Source organism: Phocoena phocoena, chromosome 7 (genome assembly GCF_963924675.1).
Source record: "Phocoena phocoena chromosome 7, mPhoPho1.1, whole genome shotgun sequence".
Taxonomy (NCBI): Eukaryota; Metazoa; Chordata; class Mammalia; order Artiodactyla; family Phocoenidae; genus Phocoena; species Phocoena phocoena.
Window position 1 is genome coordinate 52,779,554 of NC_089225.1, and position 24,348 is coordinate 52,803,901.

The 24,348-nt window shown below is 38.8% G+C and overlaps 1 protein-coding gene across 1 annotated transcript in view; it reads left to right on the forward strand.

Moving 5' to 3' along the window:
• Positions 1-6,502: 6,502 nt before the first annotated feature.
• The window catches only part of UBR3 (ubiquitin protein ligase E3 component n-recognin 3), a 223,531-nt gene continuing 205,685 nt past the window's right edge, over positions 6,503-24,348 (forward strand). Inside the window, exon 1 of the mRNA XM_065880145.1 lies at positions 6,503-7,056. Coding sequence (XP_065736217.1) covers positions 6,503-7,056 — 554 coding nt within the window. The remainder of the gene's footprint in view (positions 7,057-24,348) is intronic.

Consider the following 24,348-nt stretch of genomic DNA (forward strand, 5'->3'; position numbering starts at 1 on the left):
TAATGGTGTCGTTTAATGAACAGAAAGTTACAATATTGTGACCATTTTGTTAGTAAGCCTTTTCTTTTGTGGTTAGTACTTTTTGTGTCCATTAAAAAAATGTTTTCTCACTCCAAGATCAGAAGTAATAATTGTAGCAACAGTAATAATGTATTTATAGATTAGGTTACAATTCATAATATGCTTCCATCAGTCGGTAAATTCCATGTCAGGAGCATTGTATTCTGTGTGAATGGTGCCCCCTGGAGTTGTGCCATGCCAGACCATGCCATGGACCATGTCTGTTTTGTTCACAGTGCTATCCTCAGCTCTTGCAGAGAGCAACTTAGTAGGGGTTCAATAAATATTAGTTTAATTAATTTGTTGCATGAATAAGGCAGTGGGTGAAAATCTTCTAGTCTTTAGTAGAGATGCACAGATGGAAAATTTCCTCTATTTAAAAAAAAGGGAGGGGGGAGAAAATTAGGTTAGGACAACTTGTAACAGTACTAAATGATAATAAAAAAGTTCCCAGAGCATTGTTAAGCATTTATAACCTTGGAAAAGTTGCACAGACCAGTCTGTAGAGGAGCTAATATAGGTCAAGTCCTTTAGGTACTGTCATGCTTTTTTCCCCCAAATATTTGTAAAGCATGAGTTGAGAAACTTACTAAAAATGTCCTTGTTTTAATATTAAACAAATGAGAGAATCACAGTAAGTATAGTTGCAAGGTCTTAAATGACTCAGTTTTGAAAGAAGGAAGGAAGGAGAGGGAGGGAGAGAGGAGGGAAAGGGAGAAAGAGTGGGAGGAAGAGAGGAGAAAGAGAGACAGGCACACATAGGAACAATGAATGAATTCTCTTCCAGGGTTCTTTCTTATGTTTTGAAGGCCATGAATTGAAGGGTATCATTGCTACTTGTAAACTTGGGATAATAATAATTACCTCTCAGGGTTGTCATGAATCTTAAATGTGATCATCTGGCAGAATTCCTTGTACATAGTAGGAACAATGTTTCTTATGGTGTGAATTTCAACAGTTGCCATTAGAACTGGTGAGCTTGCTGTGTACATAGGTTTGGTGCGTATTTGGAGGCCAGGCAGAAATTCAGCAGTTAATACAGTTGTAGGTATCTTGTATGTTTATGTTCCCAGCAGGTATTTCCTCCTCTTCCTTCTGGTGATAGAGGTGGCCTGGGCCTTGAGCTGGGCCAGTCAGAATTCTTCCCCAGGGTTTTAAGTGGATCTGGCAGAGAACAGACCCTTTTTCTCTGTTGTGAGGTTGTGGAGATGTGACCTGGAGCTGGGGACAATGGAGCCAATGCTCACTGAAAGCAAAGGTGGAGATGCATCCAGGTTCACCTCTCCCTTCCCCTAGTTGTTTATATGATCTAATATGATCCTCTTTTTGGCTTAAGCTAAGTCAGGTTTTTGTCTCTTGAAACCAAGGGAGTCCAGATAAATACAAAAACAACTTTGGAGGGAATTCCCTGGCATCCCAGTGGTCAGGGCTCTGTGCTTCCACTGCAGGAGGCATGGGTTTGATCCCTGGTGGGGAACTAAGATCCCACATGCCATGCAGCCAAAAACAAAAAGCAAAAACAAAAAACACCAACTTTGGAGAGTTTACATTCATTTATAAGTTCTCTGATAAGGGTCTCTAATTTTGGAAGCAATTATGTTATTTATCATTTATAGCTTTTACCTTTTCTGTGTGTGCTTTATTTCAATTTGAAAAGCCAATTTAGAAATATCACAAGATTCCTATTCACATAAATTAAGATGCAGTACATAAATGCACATAATGTTTTAGATGGTATTTTGTGGCTTTCTTTAACAGCAGTATGTTGTATTATTATTTATTCAATGTCTTCCATAGAGTAACAGAATGATTCAATGTAATTTTGTGAGGTATAGCCTTTAAATGTATTTAAATGGGTGCAGTTGAATTTCAATCTGGATTTCCCTCATGGAAATGTGATCATTGAAGGAATTCCCCATGACACAGCACGGTGACTTGAGAGGTAATTTAGAAGAAGAGTTTTTATATTACACTAATGAGTTGAAAGAAAAATGTCAGACTTTCTGGATTCAAATGATACAAGCCCCAGACATCCTAGGAGAGGCTAAGATTTGAGAGCCTGTCATGTTGATTTTGAAAGCTAAAGCAGTAATATAGTTTCTACCTAGACAGATATTTGATGATTTCACTCATCTCAAATAGCAAGTATATTAATTATTATTATTAACTGTCTTATTACAGTATAATTTCATACCATAAAATTCACCTGTTTTTAGAGTAGAAATAAATGATTTTTAGTAAATTTACATAGTTGTGCAACCATCACCACATTCCATCTTTAGAACATTCCTATCAGCCTAAAAGGATCTCTGTGCTCATTTGCAGGCACTCCCTGTTCTCAACCCCCAGCTTCAAACAACTGCTAATTTATTTTGTGTCTCTATAAATGTACCTTTTCTGGACAGTTCGGATAAATGGAATAATACAATATACACTTTTTTGTGTGTCTGACTTCTTTCACTGACATAACATTTTTGAAATTCACCCATGTTGTAGCATGCATCAGTACTTCATTTCTTTTTATTGTTAAATAGTATAGCATTATATGAATATGCCACATTTTGTTTATCCATTTACAAATTGATAGACCCTTGGATCACTTCTAGTTTTTGTTTTTGACTATGAATAATACTGCTCTGAATATTCATCTACAAGTCTTTGTGTGGGTATATGTTTTAAATTCTCTTGGGTAGATTCCTAGGGGTGGAATTGTTTAGTTCTACGGTAAATTTATGTTTAACATTTTAAGTACATAGCTGGCAAACTGTTTTCCCAAGAGGCTGTACCATTTTACCTTCCCGTCAATGTTGTGTGAGGGGTTCTGTTTCTCCATATCCTTGCCAACATTTGTTACTGTCTCTCTTTCTGATTATTGCCATTTTAGTGTGTATAGTGGTGTCTCATAGTTTTGACTTGCATTTTCTTCATTAAAAAAATAATTTATGTATTTATTTTTGGCAGCGTAGGGTCTTTGTTGCTGCGCACGGGCTTTCTCTAGTTGCGGTGAGCAGGGGCTACTCTTTGTTGCGGTGCGTGGGCTTCTCATTACGGTGGCTTCTCGTGGAGCATGGGCTCTAGGCATGCGGGCTTCAGCACTTGTGGTACGTGGGCTCAGTAGTTGTGGCACACAAACTTAGTTGCTCCGCAGCATGTGGGATCATCCCGGACCAGCGATGGAACCCGTGTCCTCTGCATGGGCAGGCGGATTCTTAACCACTGCGCCACCAGGGAAGTTCCTTGACTTTCATTTTCTTAATGACTAATGATGCTGAACATGTTTTCTATGTCTATTTGCCACTTATATATCTTCTTTGGTAAAGTGTCTATTCACATTTTTGGCCCATTTTTCACTTGGGTTATTTCTATTCTTGTTATTACCAGTTATTTTTAATGGTTCTCTGATTTTGAACATATCTGATATCCTCATGGACACAGTTGGTGGGAAATGTGGCAAATGTCCAGATTTCTGTATGTGCACTGCAATGTCTAGGTAACTGAAATAGGGGGTGGCATTTGAAGTTTTTTTGTTTGTTTTTGTTACAGAAGAAAAGAGGCACTGGTGACAAGTGGTGGAATTTTGTGGAAATTTGTAGGAATTTCACAGAGCGTGTAGAGACCACTAAGGAATGCTGAAAAGGCTGCATGTGCAGCATGCATCATCGTGGTCAAGCAGAGCAGGCGCCCTTGTTATTCTCCACAGGAAAGCAATCCTGGAGAGATACCAGCACACCTCCCCAACTGCCTGAACCCACAGACACTGATTAGTGAATACACACTAGTTTTACCTTAGTTTGAAATGCTCCTGGATTTTATTTGGTTTATAATTTGGTGATTCATAAAGAGACTTATTGAGCAATATTTGAATTATTTATCACTGTTAAATGATGATTGTGAAATGCTTTACTAATGTAGAGAATCTAGACAATTGATATAGTATGTTTTTGTTATGTTAGGTTCATTTACATCACTGGTTATGGATTGGAAATACTCATTCTACTTCCTTGGATCGCTTCTCCTACAGTTTTTTTCATTCTTGGTTGTCCTCTGCAATGTGTTACTAAGTTACTTTTAATAATACACCCAGCTCTCTGGAGGTGAGCTATAGAAACTTAAAAAGCTGTAGATTTTTAGTTCTGGAAAGATCATTAATGATAATCTTTTTCAAGGTTCAGATTCTGTTAGGTAGGGCAGTGTAACCTCTGGAGATTTTGATACCTTGGGTCTGGGGTGGGGCTCTGGAATTTGTTTTTGTAAGAACTTAAGGTGAGTCTTAGGATCAGGCAGGTTTGGGAAGCATTGATGTGGTAGAAAGAGCAGGACTTTGGATTCAGATGGAGCTGGGTTCTAGTCACATCTCATTTGATTGCCAGCTGTGTGTTTTGGGGACACATAAATCACCTCTGTAAGTTTTAGTTTCCTTACTTCATATGATTATTGAGAGAGTTAAAATAAATAGCATATATAAAGAACGGGGCATATAATAAATATGCAACAAAAATGATCTATTGTAATTATATTCCATTTAACAATAATCAGGCAAATATTTGAACACTTATGGGCAATGATGAAGAAGATTCATTTTTTGCCCTCAAGAAATTTGCCAATTAGTAGTGCAGTGGGGATGAGGTTTTTAGAGCGAAAGCAAAATGTTGTATCATCAAATAAGTTCAGAGCCATTTTTTTTTGTGTGTGTGTGCGCAGCAATGCCATATTATTAGTGAAAGATTAAAAATAATTTCAATTCAATATTAGAGAAATGGTTTCATAAATTCAGGCACATCTATACAAGGTAAAAATACATGGTCACTGTAAATTATCTATTTGTAGTCTTTGTTTATCCCACTTCATGCAGATATTCACAAGTTTTGCTGAAGAAATGTTCATGTGTTTCCTGCCCTGTATCTGCTAGAGATGGTACATACAGTACAGTACCCATGCACTGTCTCACCTTTCTAAAGTTTAATAAGCTCTGAGTTCTAAAATGCACGTGGACCCAAGGGTTTCATACTGAGGAATTAAGGATTTCAGACTGAGGAATTATGGACCTATCATTTTCTTGAAGCTTCATAAAGTTTTCTGTAAACACTGCAGCCTGAGTCAGTAGTACTTAGCAGGACTGGAGGGAGGGATGGGCGCCCATGCCAGGTGTAAAGTGAGCCGGAAAGCCGCAGCCAGCTCTTCTCGAACTACTCCTTTACGTAGGCAGCTGTTGGGCCTGGGATCTGGCTCAGGAGGGATGCTCTCTCCTGAGAATGCTCCAGCATCTCCAGGGCCAGCCTCAAGTCCTCGACGAGATGGAGCACCGGGAAGGGGTTCATGTAGGAAGCCGCGGAAGCCAGTGCAGGCTCACAGGTACCATTGCTAATATCCACCCCTGTGTTAGTGCCGGCAATGATCCCGTCCATCTGCCCCAGGGCAGCTTCCAGCACGTGACTCGCATCAGAAGCTATGAGTCTTTTTCCCTGCTTAGTCTCCTCCTTCTCCTACTGGGTGCGGGGATCCTCTCCGGGCAGGTCAGGTGTGCGGGCCTGTCCCGTGTCCCTCCCACCTCCGAACATGAAAGCCGAGAACCAAGCTCTAGGCCACCGACCCACGGACCAACTCAGAGCCATTTTTGAAGAAGGGAAATGAAATGGGCAGACATTGCAAGAACGGGAGTGTGGGGCGACTGTATGGGGTGGAGTAGGGGTGGAACTAGGAACAATAAAGACTACAGGGATAAAGCATCTTTCAGAAAACACTGAAGAGTCCCATTGGTCTCTTTCAAATGGCAAAGAGAGTAGCGCGAGGAGATAATGATAGAAAGATAGGTTGGTGATGGGCATTAACAGAAGATTGAAGGAGTTTTTGACTTTTGTTTCCACTAAAGATTTTGAACAGGAGAGTGATAGTAAGAATATATTTTAATCCTCTAAAAAATGTACTTTAGAAGATTAAACTGGTAATAGCTGTGAGGGTAAGAACTGATACAGGGCGAAAAATTAGGAGGGGTTTTCAATAATAATAGTAATTCAATCGTAATTAAGGGTTTGATAACAGTGGGGATCTACATCTCAGAACGAAATGTAGATGCCTAAAAAACAGCTCAAAGATGCTGTATGTATTCCTGTAGCCCAGGTAAATAGAGGAAAAATGGTCCATATTAAAGATTTTCCATATTAAATAATTTTAAAGTCAGGTCCCTTATTTTAGTGGCTCTCAATTGTAGTTGAGAGCCAAGAGGTCGGAGGAAGAAACAGGAGGTCCGTCCCAAGCGAGAGGGTCGGGAAGCAGGCACCCCAGCGCGAGGGGGCGTGTGCAGGGGCGGGGACACAGGCAGAGGTGCGCGGCAGCCCCGGGATATCGCGAGAGTTGGGAGGGCCGAGCAATCGCAGCAGCCAATTCCCCCACCCTCCCAGGAGGAGCTGCCGGCCCTGGACTCTCCAAATTCTGAGCTCTCATCATGGCGGCGGCGGCGGCGGCGGCGGCGGCGGCTGTCGGGGGTCCGCAGCCACCCCAAGCCGAGATGCCCGCGCCCGGGCTGGCCCTCGACAAGGCGGCCACCGCCGCGCACCTGAAGGCGGCCCTCAGCCGGCCGGACAACCGCGCAGGTGCCGAGGAGCTGCAGGCGCTGCTGGAGCGGGTGCTGAACGCCGAGCGGCCGCTGGCTGCGGCTGCAGACGGCGAGGAGGCGGCGGCGGCCGGCGGCGGGGGCGGTCCGGGGCCGGCCGAGGAGGAGGCCCTGGAGTGGTGTAAGTGCCTTCTGGCGGGCGGCGGAGGCTACGACGAGTTCTGCGCGGCGGTGCGGGCCTACGACCCCGCGGCGCTCTGCGGCCTGGTCTGGACAGCCAACTTCGTGGCCTACCGCTGCCGGACGTGCGGCATCTCTCCCTGCATGTCGCTGTGCGCCGAGTGCTTCCACCAGGGTGACCACACCGGACACGACTTCAACATGTTCCGCAGCCAGGCCGGCGGTGCCTGCGACTGCGGGGACAGCAACGTGATGCGGGAGAGTGGGTGAGTGGAGCTGTTCTCCGGGGCGGGGGGCACCGCGGGAGGCCCAGGCCGAGGTCTGGGGAGGCCTTGGGGAGGGGAGCTTGGAGCCGACCCAGAGCTGTCAAGGGAAAGGAGTGGGGCAGGAGGTTGCAGCCACATGGGGATGGAAGTGACTGAGCTGTCAGCGGCGAAGGGGATGGGGAGGAGGGGGAGAGCGGAGAGCGTATTTAGGGAACAAGGCTGTGACTTTTCGGGGAAGCCAGGGCGAATGAGTGATTGAGAGAAAAGAGCCAGTGCGTGGGGTAGGAGCGGAGAGAAGAGGAGAGGATACTCGGGGAATCTGTTGTCGAGCTGTCAATTGCGTACTTGCTGGGAAAGGCTTTAAAGCTGCCTGTTTCTTGGGAAGAGACTGATGATGTGATTTGGATTGGCTGGGAGAGGGATGATATCGGGGACCGAATTGGGTCGCTGGATGATGCGACTCGGGGAGGTGGTCTTGCAGCTGCAGGGGAGGACAGCTTGTGGAAAGGGACTTCTGAACTGTCAGTGTGTCAGTATGAGGGAAGGAGCTCTTGAGCTGATGGGGGTTGAGGGAGGAGGGAAGGGGAGGGGCCTGTATGAAAAGTGACTGTTGAGCTGTCAGTGGAGTATTTGGTGTGCTGGAATGACATCTAGAATTGAGCTACCGAGCGAGCAGTCAATTATAGAATACCTTCCATACCAGCACAAACAAAACACTGAGCGAATTACGAATCATGTGTTTAGGTCTTCTCCAGTTAAAAGGGCACTTTATGCCCTGACTAATATGTGAACCTCTATCTAAAAGGAAACACTCAAATGCTTTTTCGATAGGAATGATGTACCAGGGTGTTGGGATTTAGGACAAAAGACATTTCAGAGATTGCAGTGAGTTAAAGAGTTGGTGCATGTTGTGTCTTGGCTTGGGACATGATGTCAGTGTCTGGGGAAGTCCCGGGGAAAGAAAAGCTTAGTCAAAGAGAGGAGATTTTGGCTGGTCAGTAGCCGAAAGAATGTTAGCAAATCCAGTTATTCAAGTTTTTCAGTTTTCTGGTCTTATAATTAATGATAGAGTCTAATCCCGTTAGAAATGGTCACTATTTTCTTTGGAGTACTTGTAGGTTACTGTTATTCCAGAATATTTGTATCGACTAGGTACAATCAAGGCTCCTAGGATATTAAAAATGAACAAGACATTGACCTGCCCCTTAAGCCGCTTACACTAGAGTAGAAAATGATAAATTCCTTAAATAGTCTGGGAGTCAGAGAAGGCTCTGTGCAGAGGGAGTAAGAAAAAAGCTTCAGAAAGGAGCTGTTTTGAGCTTGTTAATGACAATAATACTTATAATACTGCTATTGCTAGTAACAACAATAGTAATAATTGCAGCTAACATTTGCCAGCTTAAAGTGTATACCTGACACTTAAAAATACTGTAAAAATTGACAATTGAATAGATATTTGTGTAGCTAAAAAAGCAAAAAAATAAAATAAAAAGATACACAGTTTGAAGTTTCCCTCCCATCCTGTCTCCCATCTGCTCAGTTTCTTCACAGTGTTACTAGTTCCTCTTAGTGCAAAAAGAAACAAGGATGAATATGTATTTTGATATTTCAGCCTCTTTTTTTGCAAAAGGTAACCTATCATGTGCACTGTTGTATACATCTTGAATTTTTCACTTATTTGAGATCTTTCCATGTCAGTAAATCAGTGTACTCACTCTATTAAAAAAAACAATCTGCTGCATAGTGTTTCATGTCATAAATTTGCCATTCTTTATTTAGTCATCACTTTTGATGGACATTTTGGTTTCAGTATGAAATAAAAAACTGGTATACCTCTCTTTGCGTACCTGTGCAAGAATATCAGTGGGATAAATTCTCAAAGTGGGATTTCCAGATTGCCCCCCAGAAGGCTTAGGAGTAAGCAGAACATGTGACTCTCTTTCACACCAGTCTCAACAACAGAGTGCTATTAAAATTTTGGAGTTTTATTCATCTATTTGGAAAATAGTGGTCAAATATTAAAATCTGCTTTACATTAACTCACTTAATCAATAACTCTGAGATTGTTACTGTTATTATCCCCATTGTACAGAAGAGGAAAGTGGGGCACAGAGTTTTAAGAAACTTGCTCAGGATTACACAGGTAGCTGGCTAGGCATGCTGGCTCCAGAGCCTGACAGTTCAGTACTTCTCTCTATTGCCTCTACAAGTAGCATTCCTTTTTTTTTTTTTTTAAATTAATTAGTTTATTTTTTGGCTGTGTTGGGTCTTCGTTGCTGCGCACGGGCTTTCTCTAGTTGTAGTGAGCGGGGGCTACTCTTGGTTGCAGTGTGCGGGCTTCTCATTGTAGTGGCTTCTCGTTGCGGAGCATGGGCTCTAGGCGCGCGGATTTCAATAGTTGTGGCACACGGGCTCAGTAGTTGTGGCTCGCGGGCTCTAGAGCACAGGCTCAGTAGTTGTGGCGCATGGGCTTAGTTGCTCCGCGGCATGTGGGATCTTCCCGGACCAGGGCTTGAACCCGTGTCCCCTGCATTGGCAGGCAGATTCTTAACCACTGTGCCACCAGGGAATTCAGTTATTTTTGATTAGTAGTACTGATATAATAAATGTGGCCTATTAACAGGTACACGAATCAAAGGAAGAAAACAACTGAGAATTCATTTGTGGGAAGAGATCACAAAGCCTATAGAAACTGTATTAATAATTGTATGTTGCCACTAATGTAAGTACAGTCATTGTCACAAATGATTAATGGATGGATGAGTTCAAAAAACATAATGGAGAAAAAAAAGAAAAAAAGTAATGGAAAATCTAAACTAATGTCAGACTGGTTTGGGGTTCTGATGTTACGAACCAGAAATTGGAATTTTAAACATTTAGTTTTCAAATTTTGATGCAGAGGATGACCATTTTCATGTTCTATCGTGTATTATTGATTTCTTTTGCCTCCTTATTCTTCCTCACGGATTCTAAACTCCTTAAAAAATAGGAACCTCATCTTGCTATTATTTTTCAAAGGCTCTTGTACTTAGTAGTAAATGTTGAATTAAATTGGATAAAATAGTAGCTGTTATACCTGAAAATTTGCCCTGAGATTACATTGCTTTAGTTATTCAGGGAGTGGCATGGATTATTAAATTTATAGCATCTTTTTTCAGCGTACTTCAGGACTGATTTCTTTTTTAATTTCAAAAGTAATACTTATTGGTTATAACATAAAAGTAGGTGGAAAAGTAAAAAGTAAAAGTTCCTCTTTCCTCCATCCCACACCTCAGTGAGAGATTTCCCTTACTTTTGAGCTTAGTTATACATTTAAAAGATTTTAGTTATAATTTACTCAGCATTTCTAGATGTTGTGTTGTAGGAAGTTTTTAGGTTATTTGATGTGTGACAATGCCAGAAATCAAAGCAGTGAATGTCTGGTTGAACAGTGTTATACTCTTCTGAATCTTGCTTTTTTCCTGTGAACGTACTTATTGGATTCTGTCTCTTACTAGTACACATAGAACCATTTTATTTTCTTTTTTAAAGTTAAATTGTATTCTATTGCATTTTCGTATTTTTGTATTTTACTGTAATTTATTCAGTCAGTTCCCTACTGATAGACATGTAAATTGTTTCCAGTCTTGGGCCTAATATAAGCTTTATTGTAGTCAGTATTCTTGTATACATTTCTTTGTGTATGTGTGAGTATATCTGTGAGGATAAATTATCAGAAGTTATATTATATCTTGGTTAATGGAAATGTGCATTTTAAACTTTGATAGAGCCCTCCAAAGAGATTAATTTACACTCCCACCAACAGTATTTGAATGAGCATGTTTCCACACATCTTGGCCAATGTATATGGTGTTACCAGTTTTTCTGATCTTTGTTTACCTGATAAGTGAAAAGTGATATCTTTTTTATCTATTTTGAAGCAAATCTCAGGTATCTTATAATTCAGTTTATAAATGTTTAAGTATGTATCTCAGTAAAGAGATACAAACCCTGAAAAATAAAACTGAACCCAAATGTCCACTGACAGATGAATGGATAAACAAAATGTGGCATATTCATAAGATGGAATATTATTCAGCCTTTACAAGAAATGAAATTCAGACACATGCTACAAAATGGATGAACCTTAAAAACCTTATGCTAAGTGAAATAAGCCTGACACAATAAGACAAATGTTGTATGATTCTGTTTATATGAAGTACCTGCAATAGTCTCATTCACAGAGACAGAAAGTAGAATGGTGGTTGTCCGGGGCTGGGGGCAAGGGGGAATGGAGAGTTATTGTTTAATGGGTAGAGTTTCAGTTTGGGAAGATAAAACTGTTCTTGAGTTGGATGGTGGTGATGGTTGCACAACAATGTGAATGTTCTTAATACCACTTAAAAATGGTTAAATAATAAATTTTATGTTACATGTATTTTATCACAAAAGAATTACAGTACTGCTACCACAATTATAGTACCTAAAATACTCACAATGATTTTTTAATATCTTCAAATAGCAAGTGAGTATTCAGATTTTCCCACTTGTCTCATAAATGATTTCTTAGGGTTAATTTAGGAGTAGGATGCAAACAATGTCCTAATGTTCTATTTGGTTTTTATTTCTCTTAAGAATCTTAATTTATAGTCTCCCCCTCCCCCTTCTTTTTTCCTTCTTTGCAATTTATTAGTTAAAGAAACCGACATTCTGGGTTTTACTGATTGCATCTCTGTGATATGTAACTTGTTCCTCTGCCCATTATTTCTTGTATACTAGTAGTTGGATCTAGAGTCTTGATCAAATTTTAGGTTCTCTTTTTTTGGGGAGGGGGGCAAGAAAACTTTATCATGGTGTTTTATACTTCCTGTTGAATAATAGCTGGAGCCACAGAATGTCTCCTTGTCTATTCTTTAGTAAATGTTAGGTTGATCAGTGGGTTCAGGTTTGTCAGCCCAATCCATTTGTCATGAAGTTCCCTATCATGTTAAAGATTTTTGCAGCTATCGATTATCATTGTCTAGATCTATTATTTTATTAGGGGCTGCAAAATGGTGATATTCTAATTGTATTATCTTTTCATGTATTAGTGAGTTCTTTGTAGAATACTCTATTATTTTTAATTAATTAATTAATTTGGCTGAGTCTGGTCTCAGCTGCGGCACGTGGGATCCTTCGTTGTGGCCCGGGCTCTTTGTTGACGTGCGGGCTTCTCTCTAGTTGTGGCATGTGGATTTTCTCTCTCTAGTTGTGGCGCTCTGTAGTTTGTGGCATGCGGGCACTCTTGTTGCAGTGCGCGAGCTCAGTAGTTGTGGTGTGCGGGCCTAGTTCCCGGACCAGGGATCGAACCCATGTCCCCCACATTGGAAGGCAGATTCTTTACCACTGGACCACCAGGGAAGTCCCTAGAATACGCTATTCTTAAAGTTTCAAGGATCAGCTATACTTTATCTATTTCTCTAGACATGTTTTACAGAGATTTTCTACTACAGAGGGGTGTACCGTGGCCAAGCAAATTTGGGAAACACTTCACGTCGTATCTTCTTGACTGTCTGAAATGTGTAACATCTTAAAGAAATCCTGTAGTAAAGAAATCTGTAACTTTGAATAATCTAAGTTTCATTGGTTAAATCTAGGAAGCTGTTATTTTGAGTCATACCAGTTTGGGAACTTTTGGCCACTTGAATACACTCCCATTACCTTAATGTCAGCATGTCTAAAATTGAATCAATTATATCGCTCTCTAAAATACTTCCATGTAGATTTTCCTTTTTTATTTTCCTATTTATTTATTTTTTATTTTAGTTTTTTTGGCCGTGCTGTGAGGCTTGTGGGATCTTAGTTCCCTGACAAGGGATTGAACCTGGGCCTTTGGCCATGAAAGCACAGTCCTAACCATTGGACTGCTGGAGAATTCCCTTTGTTTCTTTTAAAATTAGTATCATTTTTCCCCCAGTCAGAAATCCCAGCTACTAGTGGCTTAAACCTTGAAGAGATTTACTGTTTTGCATCTCAGGACTAGTTCAGCAGCTTATTAGTGTTATTGGGGACCCAGGCTTTTTATAAACTTTTGTTCCATCACTTAGTTTGTTTACATTTGGTCTTTGTTGTCTCATGTCTGGGGAAAAACAGAGGAATGGATTTTGGGTAGATATCTAATAGTGTCTCCTTGTGTCATTATTGATTCTTCCCTTTCCCTCTCCTTGCATGCTTGGTACCAAGACCTGTTCTTTTGTTTTCTCTTAGATTTGTTCTTTTCATTCTCTGCTGTTACCTTAGGTCAAGCCTTCATCACATCATAACCTATTCCATGATAATTTACTGTTTTCCTGCCTGTAATAATCTCACAGTTCAGTCTAACCTTCACTCATATAAAATTCTGCTTTACATATGTGACTACTTTGCTTAAAATAGCTTCCTTGTGGTCCAGTGGGTAAGTCTCTGTGCTCCCAATGCAGGGGGCCCGGGTTAGATCCCTGGTCAGGGAACTGGATCCCACAAGCATGCCACAACTAAGAAGCCCCCATGCTGCAACTAAAAAGATCCTGCATGCCGCAACTAACAGTCCGCGGGCTGCAACTGAGACCTGGCGCAGCCAAAAAAAAAAAAAAAAAAAGGCTTCCCATTTTTTGTAAGCTAGAGTCTGGCGTCCTTAGCCTGGCGTCAGTGTTTTCCACAGCGTGGCCTCTACCTATGTTGCCAACCTTATCATCTCCTTTGCAGTGGCATCCTCTCTTGTTATTTTTTTTAGCTCACTGTATGTATTCTTGTCCTCAAAGTCTCATGTTGCAAAGTCCAGTGGTGAGTTTTATCTTCACTGTGGAGCTCATGTGTAGGGACAACACTTCTATAGCATAAGTACAGTGTGAAACCATACTGCAGGATTTGATTTTCTGAATTAACAGTTTTTTTTCATTTCTAGTTTATATCGCTACAAGTAACAAACTTTCAATAAAGATTTGATGATGAAGACCTGTGCCATATTTATCTCTTTTATTTATATTCTCTTTGCACATATTCAGAGTTTTAGTATGTTATCTATGTGTTTACATGCATTACTTGTGAAATTTTCTTTCCTATGAATCTGGAATTTTCTCTACAGCAGTATCCATCTAACTCAAGTCACAAATTCAAACAAAAGAGCACAACACTCCTGTTCTGAGAGCTTGGAGGAAGAAGAGTTAAAGAAATCTGTGTTCTCTTTTCTGTGTTCGTTGTACTTTTTGTCATTGCTAATTTACTAGAAATAATGTAGACAGATTCTACTTAGTGGAGAAGATTCTCCTTGAGCTGGAAGTGTAGTTTCTAGTCATCTTCATAGTTATGAGGTTTAACTACAACAGAGCGATTTAGAAGTGTTGTTAAATAGTAATTTTTTTCTAATCATTTTTATTTCATATTAAATTCTTTAAAACTATTTTCAACTATGAAACATTTTCAGTATACATAAAAGTATAAAAATAATATAACAAATACCTTTGTACTCACCACTGAGATTAATAGAGGTCAACCTTTCGTCATATTTTCCTTAGAGCTTTTTTCATGTCAGAAAAGCAAAGATCATCCTCTTCTCCCTTCCTTCCTCTTTCCCTCCCTAGGGGTAACCATTCTCCTGAAATTCCTGTGTCATATCCATGCATGTTTTACTTTTTTTTTTTTTTCGGTACGCGGGCCTCTCACTGTTGTGGCCGCTCCTGTTGCGGAGCACAGGCTCCGGACGTGCAGGCTCAGCGGCCATGGCTCACGGGCCAAGCCGCTTCACGGCATGTGGGATCCTCCCAGACCGGGGCACGAACCCGCATCCCCTGCATCGGCAGGCGGACTCTCAACCACTGCACCACCAGGGAAGCCCTATGTTTTACTTTTATATTTACTTTTTACATTTACTTAAATGTACTACATTTAAACAATATTTATGTGAAAATTTTACATAAATTATTTTACATTATATGAATCCTTTTGCAGCTTGCCTTTTTTATTTGCCATGTTGCTAAAATAGACTAGTTCATTCATTTCTAACTACTATTAAACATTCTATAGTATGATTAAACCATAGTTTGCTTACCTACTTCTTTGCTGAAGGACAGTTAGATGCTTTACATTTTTCATTGTTTCTAAAAGGGCTGTAGTGAACATCTTTGCATGTGTCTCCTTGTATAGATATACCAGAATGTTTTTAGGAGAGGAATCATTGGATCATAGAGTGTGCATTCTATTCTTTGGCATTACTAGATAGTTAAGAGTTGCCTTCTGTTGGTTTATCCAGTTTACTCCCAATTACACTTCCACCAGGAATTTGAGTTCCTGTTTTTCTACTTACCAAAACTGGTGATATATATATATGTATCTCTCTGTCTCTCTCTCTCTATATATATAATATTTTGCCAGTCTGTTGGTTATAAACATATTTAAAAATTTTGCATTTCCTGACTGCTAGGTAAAGTTGAACATCTTTTCATTTGTTTTTAGGCCATTTAGTTTCTTCTTTTGTGAACTGCTGGTTCATATTCTTTGCCTGTTTTCTACTGGGTTTTTAAATTTTATTTTACTGAGTCTTAATGTGTGCTAGATACTGATCTTTGGATTCCTCACTTCATTGTTTTAGCCTGTGGCTTGTCTTTTCACCTTGTAATATATAATAGTGTTGTAAAAAGCTTGAAATTAAAAATCTAGTTTTACTACTGTAGTTTATATTAGTTGTGTTTTTAAAAAATATTTATATATTTTTTGGCTGCGTTGGGTCTTCGTTGCTGCATGTGGGCTTTCTCTGGTTGTGGCGAGTGGGGGCTACTCTTCGTAGTGGTGTGCAGGCTTCTCTTGTTGCAGAGCATGGGCTCTAGGGATGCAGGCTTCAGTAGTTGCAGCACGCGGGCTCAGTAGTTGTGGTGTGTGGGCTCAGTAGTTGTGGCTCACGGACTCTAGAGCGCAGGCTCAGTAGTTGTGGTGCACAGGCTTAATTGCTCCGCGACATGTGGGATCTTCCCGGACCAGGGATTGAACCCATGTACCCTGCATTGGCAGGCGGATTCTTAACCACTCCGCCACCAGGGAAGTCCTATTTGTCTTTTTAAAGCAATCCTCTTTACCTTGGTTTAAAAAAATGCTTATAAATTTTCTTCTGAAAGATTTAACATTTTGTATTTCATCTTTAGGTCTTTAGTCCATTTGGAATTTATTTTTACATATAATGTGAGATCGAGATCTAATTTTATCTTTTTCAATATGAGGATCCAGTTATTCTAGCACTGTTTATTTATTAAAAAAATTTTTTTTAATTAAAAAAATTTTTTTTACAGTAGGTCCTTCTTGGTTATCTATTTTAAATATAGCAGTGTGTACATTTTAATCCTAAACTCTCAGTCTGGCCCTCCCCCCGAGCCTTTCCCCCGGTAACCATAAATTCATTCTCCAAGTCTGTGAGTCTGTTTCTGTTTTGTTAATAAGTTCATCTGTACCATGTTTTTTTTTTTAGGTTCTGTATATAAGTGATATCACATGATATTTGTCTTTCTCTGTCTGACTTACTTAACTTAGTATGATAATCTCCAGGTCCATCCATGTTGCTGCTAATGGAATTATTTCATTATTTCATTCTTTTTAATGGCTGAGTTATATTCCATTTGTATATATGTACCACATCTTCTTTATCCATTCATCTGTCAATGTATGTTTAGGTTGCTTCCATGTCTTGGGTACTGTAAACATCTAGCACCGTTTATTAAACAGCCATTTTTTTCTTCATTGATTTTTGTGCCATCTCTGTCATGTATCAGTTTCCTGTATATGTCCTAAGCTCTCTGTTGTATTGATATGTCTCTTGCAACAATATCATACTACTTTAATTATTATAACATTAGAATATATCTCAATATGGCAGGATTTCCCTTATAATTCTTCAAAAGAATCTTGGCTATACTTGGTCCCTAGCTTTTTCATTTGAATTTCAGGGTCAGCTTGTCAAGTTCTGTGGAAAATTCTGTTAGTTATTTTTTGGAATCATGCTAAATTTGAGGACATTGCAGAAGGAGTCTCTACAAGGATATTCATTATAATACTATTTGAAATAGGAAAAATATAGAAATAATGAGAAAATATAGAAAATATAGAAACAATTAAACTGTTGTTTAATCATGCAGTGGAATTCTTTTCAGTAGAATACACATGTTGTCATCTTTGTAGTATTAAATCTTCCTAACCGTGAGAGTAGTGTAAATTGTTTTCTCTATCAATAAAGTAATTTCCTCCATAAATTGTGTATCTTTTGTTAAATTTGTTCCCTGATACCTTCTTTTTGTTTCTACTATAAATACCATTTAAAAAATTACTTTTTCTAATTCCTTGTTTATTGCTTTTTCTCAATATTTTATATTATAAAAATTTCCAAATGCTTTTTTTTTTAATATTGATCAAGCAATATTCTGAAGTCTCTTCTAATAGCTAATCTGTACATTTTCTTATGAGTTTTATTGTAGGTCAGGAATTTACATATATCTAATTTAACATTCTGAACAAGCCTTAGGGGTTGATATTATCATCTACATAAGTAAAATATAGTCTCAGGGAGGCAACATGACCAAAGTCACACAGCTGTTATTCACACCGATTTCTGTGCATATTCCGAATCTTGTGTTCTTAGCCTCTGTGGCCTCTGTTGATACTACCTACTAGTGAAAGCTGAAGAAAACTTTACAAAGAGCTTGAATTTGATTTGGAAGGAGATTGGGAGTTAAAGGAGGACATTATGGATAGAAGGAACAGAAAACATAAAGCTTCACAGGCTTGAAAGAACATGATGTAATCAGGTACTAGAGTAGTTTTCAGCCTCACTCTCAAATAATATTTTAACTGGGTTAAGAATTTTAGTTGACATTTGTTTTCCCTTACACTTTGAAGGTACTTTTCTGTTGTCTTCCAGTCTCTGTTGTTGAGAAGTTATATTCCATCTAATTGTTCTTTTGTAAGTAATCTGCCTTTGTTAATTACTTTTAAGGTTTACTTTTTGGTGATCTGTACTTTCAGTTTGATATGTCTAGGTGTGGCTTCATTGTTGAGCTGATTCTAGGTGAGGATTTGTGTCTCTCATCAGTTCTGAAAATTCTCAGCCATTGTCTCTTTGAATTTCAACTCTCTCCCATTCTTTATGTTCTGTTTTGGATACTATGCTACTATAACGTATTTGTTGGATCTTCTCATTCTGTTTTCTAAATAGAGCTCACTCATTTTCTATCCATTTATCTTTTTTTTTTCTTTCCCTGAATTGGGGGTGATTTCCTCAGATCTGTCTTCTAGGTAATTCCTTCTTCAGTTCTGTCTAATCTGCTGTCCAGTTTGTCTATTAAGTTTTTAATTTACATTTCTAGAAAAAATCTTTAAGGAAAAATTTACAAGAAATTTGAATTTTACCTGGAAGGAGATTGCGAGCTGTTTTCTAAACCATCACAGACATCATTGGCCCAGTGCCAGTTTTAAAAATTAATTTTTAGTTTGGGGAGTTCCAGTGCCACATGAGTAATGTAAATTTGAACCCCAAACTTGCATGAAGCCTAGATTTGGGGTTTTGATTTCTTAAGGGAATTTTAAGCTGTGCCCATTGCTCAGGTAGAGATAATCCTGCTTGTAGGTGATTTTATTGGGAGAGATGGGGACAATTTAATGGAATATATTCTTTTTTTTTAAGCTTTAAAAAAAATACATTTATTTATTTATTTGTTTTTGGCTGCATTGGGTCTTTGTTGCTGCACATGGGCTTTTCTCTAGTTGCGGCAAGCGGGGGCTACTGTTCATTGCGGTGCATGGGCTTCTCGTTGCGGTGGCTTCTTTTGTTGTGGAGCACAGGCTGTAGGCACACGGGTTTCAGTAGTTATGGCATGTGGGCTCAGTAGTTGTGGCTCCTGGGCTCTAGAGTGCAGGCTCAGTAGTTGTGGCATATGGGCTTAGTTGCTCCGTGGCATGAGGAGTTTTCCTGGACCAGGGCTTGAACCCATGTTCCCTGCACTGGCAGGCGGATTCTTAACCACTGCACCACCAGGGAAGTCCTGGAATATATTCTTTAAAGAATCTCAGGAAATCTAACCTGTAATAGTGGAAATAATTTCCTAGAATGCTGGTTGGCAAGAATATTATAGTTCTGATTTATTCACAGTGATATTTTCATTATCACAGAACTCCATGTAGCTTATCAGTCATCTCTAGAGAACACTCATTTTTTGACCAGGGACCTTTGAAGTTGGTCTTGCTAATTTTCAGTTTAGAATTTGTGAGAACATAACTGTCTATGAGGCCATGTTTTGGTCTCACTTCCCAACATTTGTTATCTTTTAGTCCTTGGGTAAATCACTTAATTTTCCTAGGCTGTAGTTTTTCTCACATGTAAAATGGGGACAGTATTTGACCTGCCTACTTCAATTTTTCTTTTAACTAAATGAGACTAGAAACACATAAATAGAATGGTATTATTCCAATTTTATGTAATTGATTGCCCAGGACTATGAAACATTGGCATGCTATATTAATATTCCATTATACTGGTGATAGAACTGTTAAAAAGCAAAGCCTTTTATCCAAGCATTGGATTGGAATGCTTGACCAAGGCAATTGCATATGATTTTGAAGGCATTTTTTGGAATAGCTTGATTGAGGCATAATTGATTTATAATAAGTTGCACACATTTAAAGTACATTAAGTTTCTATATATATATATATATATATATATACACATATATATGTATGTATACACACACACACACACACACACACACACACACACACTTGTAAAACTATCACCACAATCAAGATGGTAAACATAGCAACCACCTGCAAGGTAATCCCTACCTTCTGCCTTTTTTCTTTGCCTCTTCCCCCAGCAACCACTGATCTATATTCTGTTGCTGTAGATTAGTTTGCATTTCTAGAGCTTTATGTAAGTGGAATATGTGTGTGTGTGTGTGTGTGTGTATGTGCGTATATTTATATTTTGTGATGCTAACACCACATTTATAAATGTAAAAAAATAGTTCACCAAATAACACTCTCTTATGGTGGCTTTTTTTTTTTTTTTTAAAATGTTTCCCAAAACCTAAATCAGGGCACCATTTTTACATAGTCATCAGGAAAATAACAGTGCATAGGAATTCTAGCCTTTCTCAGTGAGAACTTCAGCATCTTGTTTTTACCTTTTAACCCTGAATTATTCAAAAATTAATGCATTATTGCTTCAATTATAGGAGGAAAACACCTTTTCCCATTTCCATTTTTCTTACTTTGTTTTCATGTTTATCAGAGCACCCAAAACATTTTATTATTGATAATACAAATCATCCTCAAAGGCAGGACAAATTAAGTCAGTCTGGTGTGGATATATATACACACACATATATTTGATCTGGTGTCCTTCACTCAGTGTAACTATTTTAGATTCATTCATGTTGTTTTGTGTCAGTAGTTCATTCCTTTATTGCTAAGTAATATTCCACTGTAAGGATATAACACAATTTGTATATCTGTTCATCTGGTGATGAACATTTGAGTAGCTTCCAGTTTTTGGCTATTACAAATTTAGCTGTTATGAACATTCATATTCAAGTTGAGGTTTCTGTATTGATCTTACATCTTGCAACCTCACTAAACTTATTTGGTCTAGTAGCTTTTGATGGATTCCACTAGGTTTTCTATGTAGATGAGCATGTTGACTGTGAATAAAGATTGTTTTACTTCTTCCTTTCAAATCTTAGTGCCTTTCCTTTCTCCCTCCCTCCCTCTCTTTCTCTGTCTCTGTATTTCTTCCTCCCTCCCTCCTCTCTCTCTTTCTTTCTTTTTCTCTTTCTCTCTCTCCCCCTTCCTTCCTTCCTTCCTTTCTTTCTTTCTTTTTCTTTCTTTCTTTTCTCTCTTTCTTTCTCTCTTTCTCTCTCTCTCTCTCTACTTCCTCCCTCCCTTCCTGATTGCATGGGGCACAACTTCCAGTAGAGTGTTGAGCAGAAGTGGTGAATGTGTATATCCTTGTCGTGTTCCTGATGCTAGGGGAAAATAAGTCTTTTATCATTAAGTCTGATATTAGCTGTAGGTTTTTTGTAGATGCTATTTATCCAATTGAGTAATTTCTATTCCTAGTTTGCTGAGAGATTTTGTTTTTTTTCCCCCCAATTATCAGCAGTGGGTTGCTGGATTTCGTCAAATGTTTTTTCTGCATCTACTGAGGTAATTATGTGATTTTTCTTTTTAATCTGTACATATGGTGAATTACATTAAGTAATTTTTTGAGTATTGAACCAGTCTTGCATCCTGGGGTAAACTCTACTTGGTCATGATGTATTACCCTTTTTATATGAGGATTTTTGATATGAGGATTTTTGTATCTATGTTCAAGAGGGATATTGAACTATAGTTTTCTTTTTTAATATCTTTGTCTTATTTTGGTATTAGGGTAAAGCTAGTTTCCTAAAATGAGTTTGGAAGGGTTCCCACCTCTTCTGAATTTTTTTAAGATTTTGTGTAGAATATAATATATTTCTCCCTTAAATGTTGGGCAGAGACTGGCAGTGAAGCAATCTAAGTTTGGAGTATTTATTGTTGGAAGGTTTTTAAGTACAAATTCAATTCCTTTAATGATGTACTACTTATTCAGGTTATGTTTTTGTGTGAGCTTTGGCAGTTCCAATCTTTCAAGGAATTTGACCATTTCATTTAAGTTGTTGAATTTAGGGGCAAAAGGTTGATTGTAATATTTTATTGTTCTATTAGTGTCTGTAGAATATATAATGATATCATCTTTTTCATTCCTGTGTCACTTTTGTTGCTCTTTTTAAGCAACCAGCTTTTGATTTTATTGATTTTTCTGTTTCTTTTCCCTTGTGGTTCTCAATTTCAGTGATATGTCCTCTGTATCACCGGTCCCCAACCTTTTTGGCACTAGGGATAGTTTTGTGGAAGACAGTTTCTCCACGGACGGTATCTATTTTTAAAAATATTTTTTCTTGGGAGTTCCCTGGTGCTCCAGTGGTTAGGACTCTGAGCTTCCACTGCAGGGACATGGGTTCGATCCTGGTCAGGAGACTAAGATGCCGCAAACTGTGTGGCGTCGCCAAAAAAACTCAAAAACCAAAACCCAAAAAACAAAGAATGTTTTTCTTTTAAACTATTTGTGTCTTTTTATTTAAAGTCCTTTTCTTGTAGGCAGTTGATCTTGTTGGGCCTATCTTTTTTTATCCAATATGATAATCTCTGACAGTGGTATTTCGACTACATTTGATATGCTTATTGATATGGTTAGATTTAAGTGTATCATCTTGCTGTTTATTTCCTATTTATCCCATCTACCCTTTGTTTGCTTTTTTCCTCCTTTTTGCCTTCTTTTAAATTATTTTTTATGTTTCCATTTATCTCCTTTGTTGATTAGCTTGTCATTGTTATTTTATTGATTGCCTTACGGTTTATAGTGTACAGTGTATCTTTAACTTATCACAGTCTACCTTCAGTTACATTATACTACTTTATGTATAGTATAAGAATCTTCTAATAGTTTGTTTCTGTTTTTCCTCTCCCAGTTTTTATCTTACTGTTGTCATACATTTTATTTCCACATATATCCTAAACTCATGAATACATTGTTGTTATTTTTATTTAAACAATCAATTTCTGGGCTTCCCTGGTGGCACAGTGGTTGAGAGTCCGCCTGCCGATGCAGGGGACACGGGTTCGTGCCCTGGTCCGGGAAGATCCCACATGCTGCGGAGTGGCTAGGCCCGTGAGCCATGGCCGCTGAGCCTGCGTGTCCAGAGCCTGTGCTCCGCAATGGGAGAGGCCACAGCAGTGAGAGGCCCGTGTACCGCAAAAAAAAAAAAAAAAAAAAAAAAATTAAAAAATCTATTCTAATTTCTAATAATGATTTAAATGATAATAAAACAATCATACTCATCTAGTTACAATTTCCAGTGTTTTGTTCCTTTGTGTAGGTCCATGTTTCCACCTTATGCGTCAGTGACTTCCTTTAATATATCTTATAGTGCAGGTTTGCTAGTGATGGATTCTTTCTTTTTTTTTTGGTATGTCTGGAAATGTCTTTATTTTTGCCTTTGTTTTTGAAAGATTCTAAGGATTCTAGTACTTTATGATATACTAGTGTCTTTTTAAAAAAATTTTTTATTTATTTTTGGCTGCATTGGGTCTTCGTTGCTGCACGCAGGCTTTCTCTAGTTGCGGCGAGTGGGGGCTACTCTTGATTGCGGTTGCGGGCTTCTCACGGCGGTGGCTTCCTCTTTTTGCAGAGCATGGGCTCTCGGCTCACAGGCTCAGTAGTTGTGGCACGTGGGCTCAGTAGTTGTGACTCACGGGCTTAGTTGCTCCACAGCACGTGGGATCTTCCTGGACCAGGGCTCCAACCTGTGTCCCCTGCATTGGCAAGCGGATTCTTAACCACTGCGCCACCAGGGAAGCCCACTAGTGTCTTCTTACTTGCATTGTTTCCAAGGAGAAATCTGCTGTCATCCTTTTTTTTTTCTTTTTTGTCTTCTCTGACCTGTCTTCTTCTGTGGCTGCTTTTCACGTTTTCTCTTTATCCCTGCTTTTGAGTAGTTTGATTATGATGTCTCAGTGTAGGGTTTTTTTTGTTTTCTTTTTTTTTGTTCATGTTTTTTGTGCTTGGGCTTGTTGAGCTTCTTGGACTTTGGGTTTATGATTTTAATCAAATTTGGAAAAAAATTTGAACATTATTTTATTTATTTATTTATTTGGCCATGCTGCGCAGCATGTGGGACCTTAGTTCCCCAACCAGGGATCGAAACTGTGCCCCCTGCAGTGGAAACGTGGAGTCTTCACCACTGGACTGCCAGGGAAGTCCCTGAACATTATTTCTTTATATGTTTTTCTACCTTCCTCTACTTTTGGGGACTCAAGTTATATGCATATTAAGCTGCCTGAAGCATAGCTCACTACTGTTCTTTTCATTTTTGGCAGTCTGCTTTTTTCTTGTCTTTTGTTTTTGCTAGTTTCTCTTTCTATGTCTTTAGGTTCACTAATCTTTTCTTCTTCCCTGTCAAATCTGTTAATCCAATCCATTGTATTTTTTATCTCAGACATTGTAGTTTAATCCCTAGAAGTTCAACTTTTTAATATCTTCCATATCTTTACTTAACTTTTGAACATATGGTAGTGTATATATGTTTATTTCTGCGAATCTAACATCTGTGTTAATTTTGGATCATTTCTGATTGATTGTTCTCCTCATCATAGATTGTTTTTTTCTGCTTCTTTATACTCCAGACATTGGATGCCTGTCACTGTGAATTTTACCTTTTTAGGTGCTTGATATTTTTTCTATT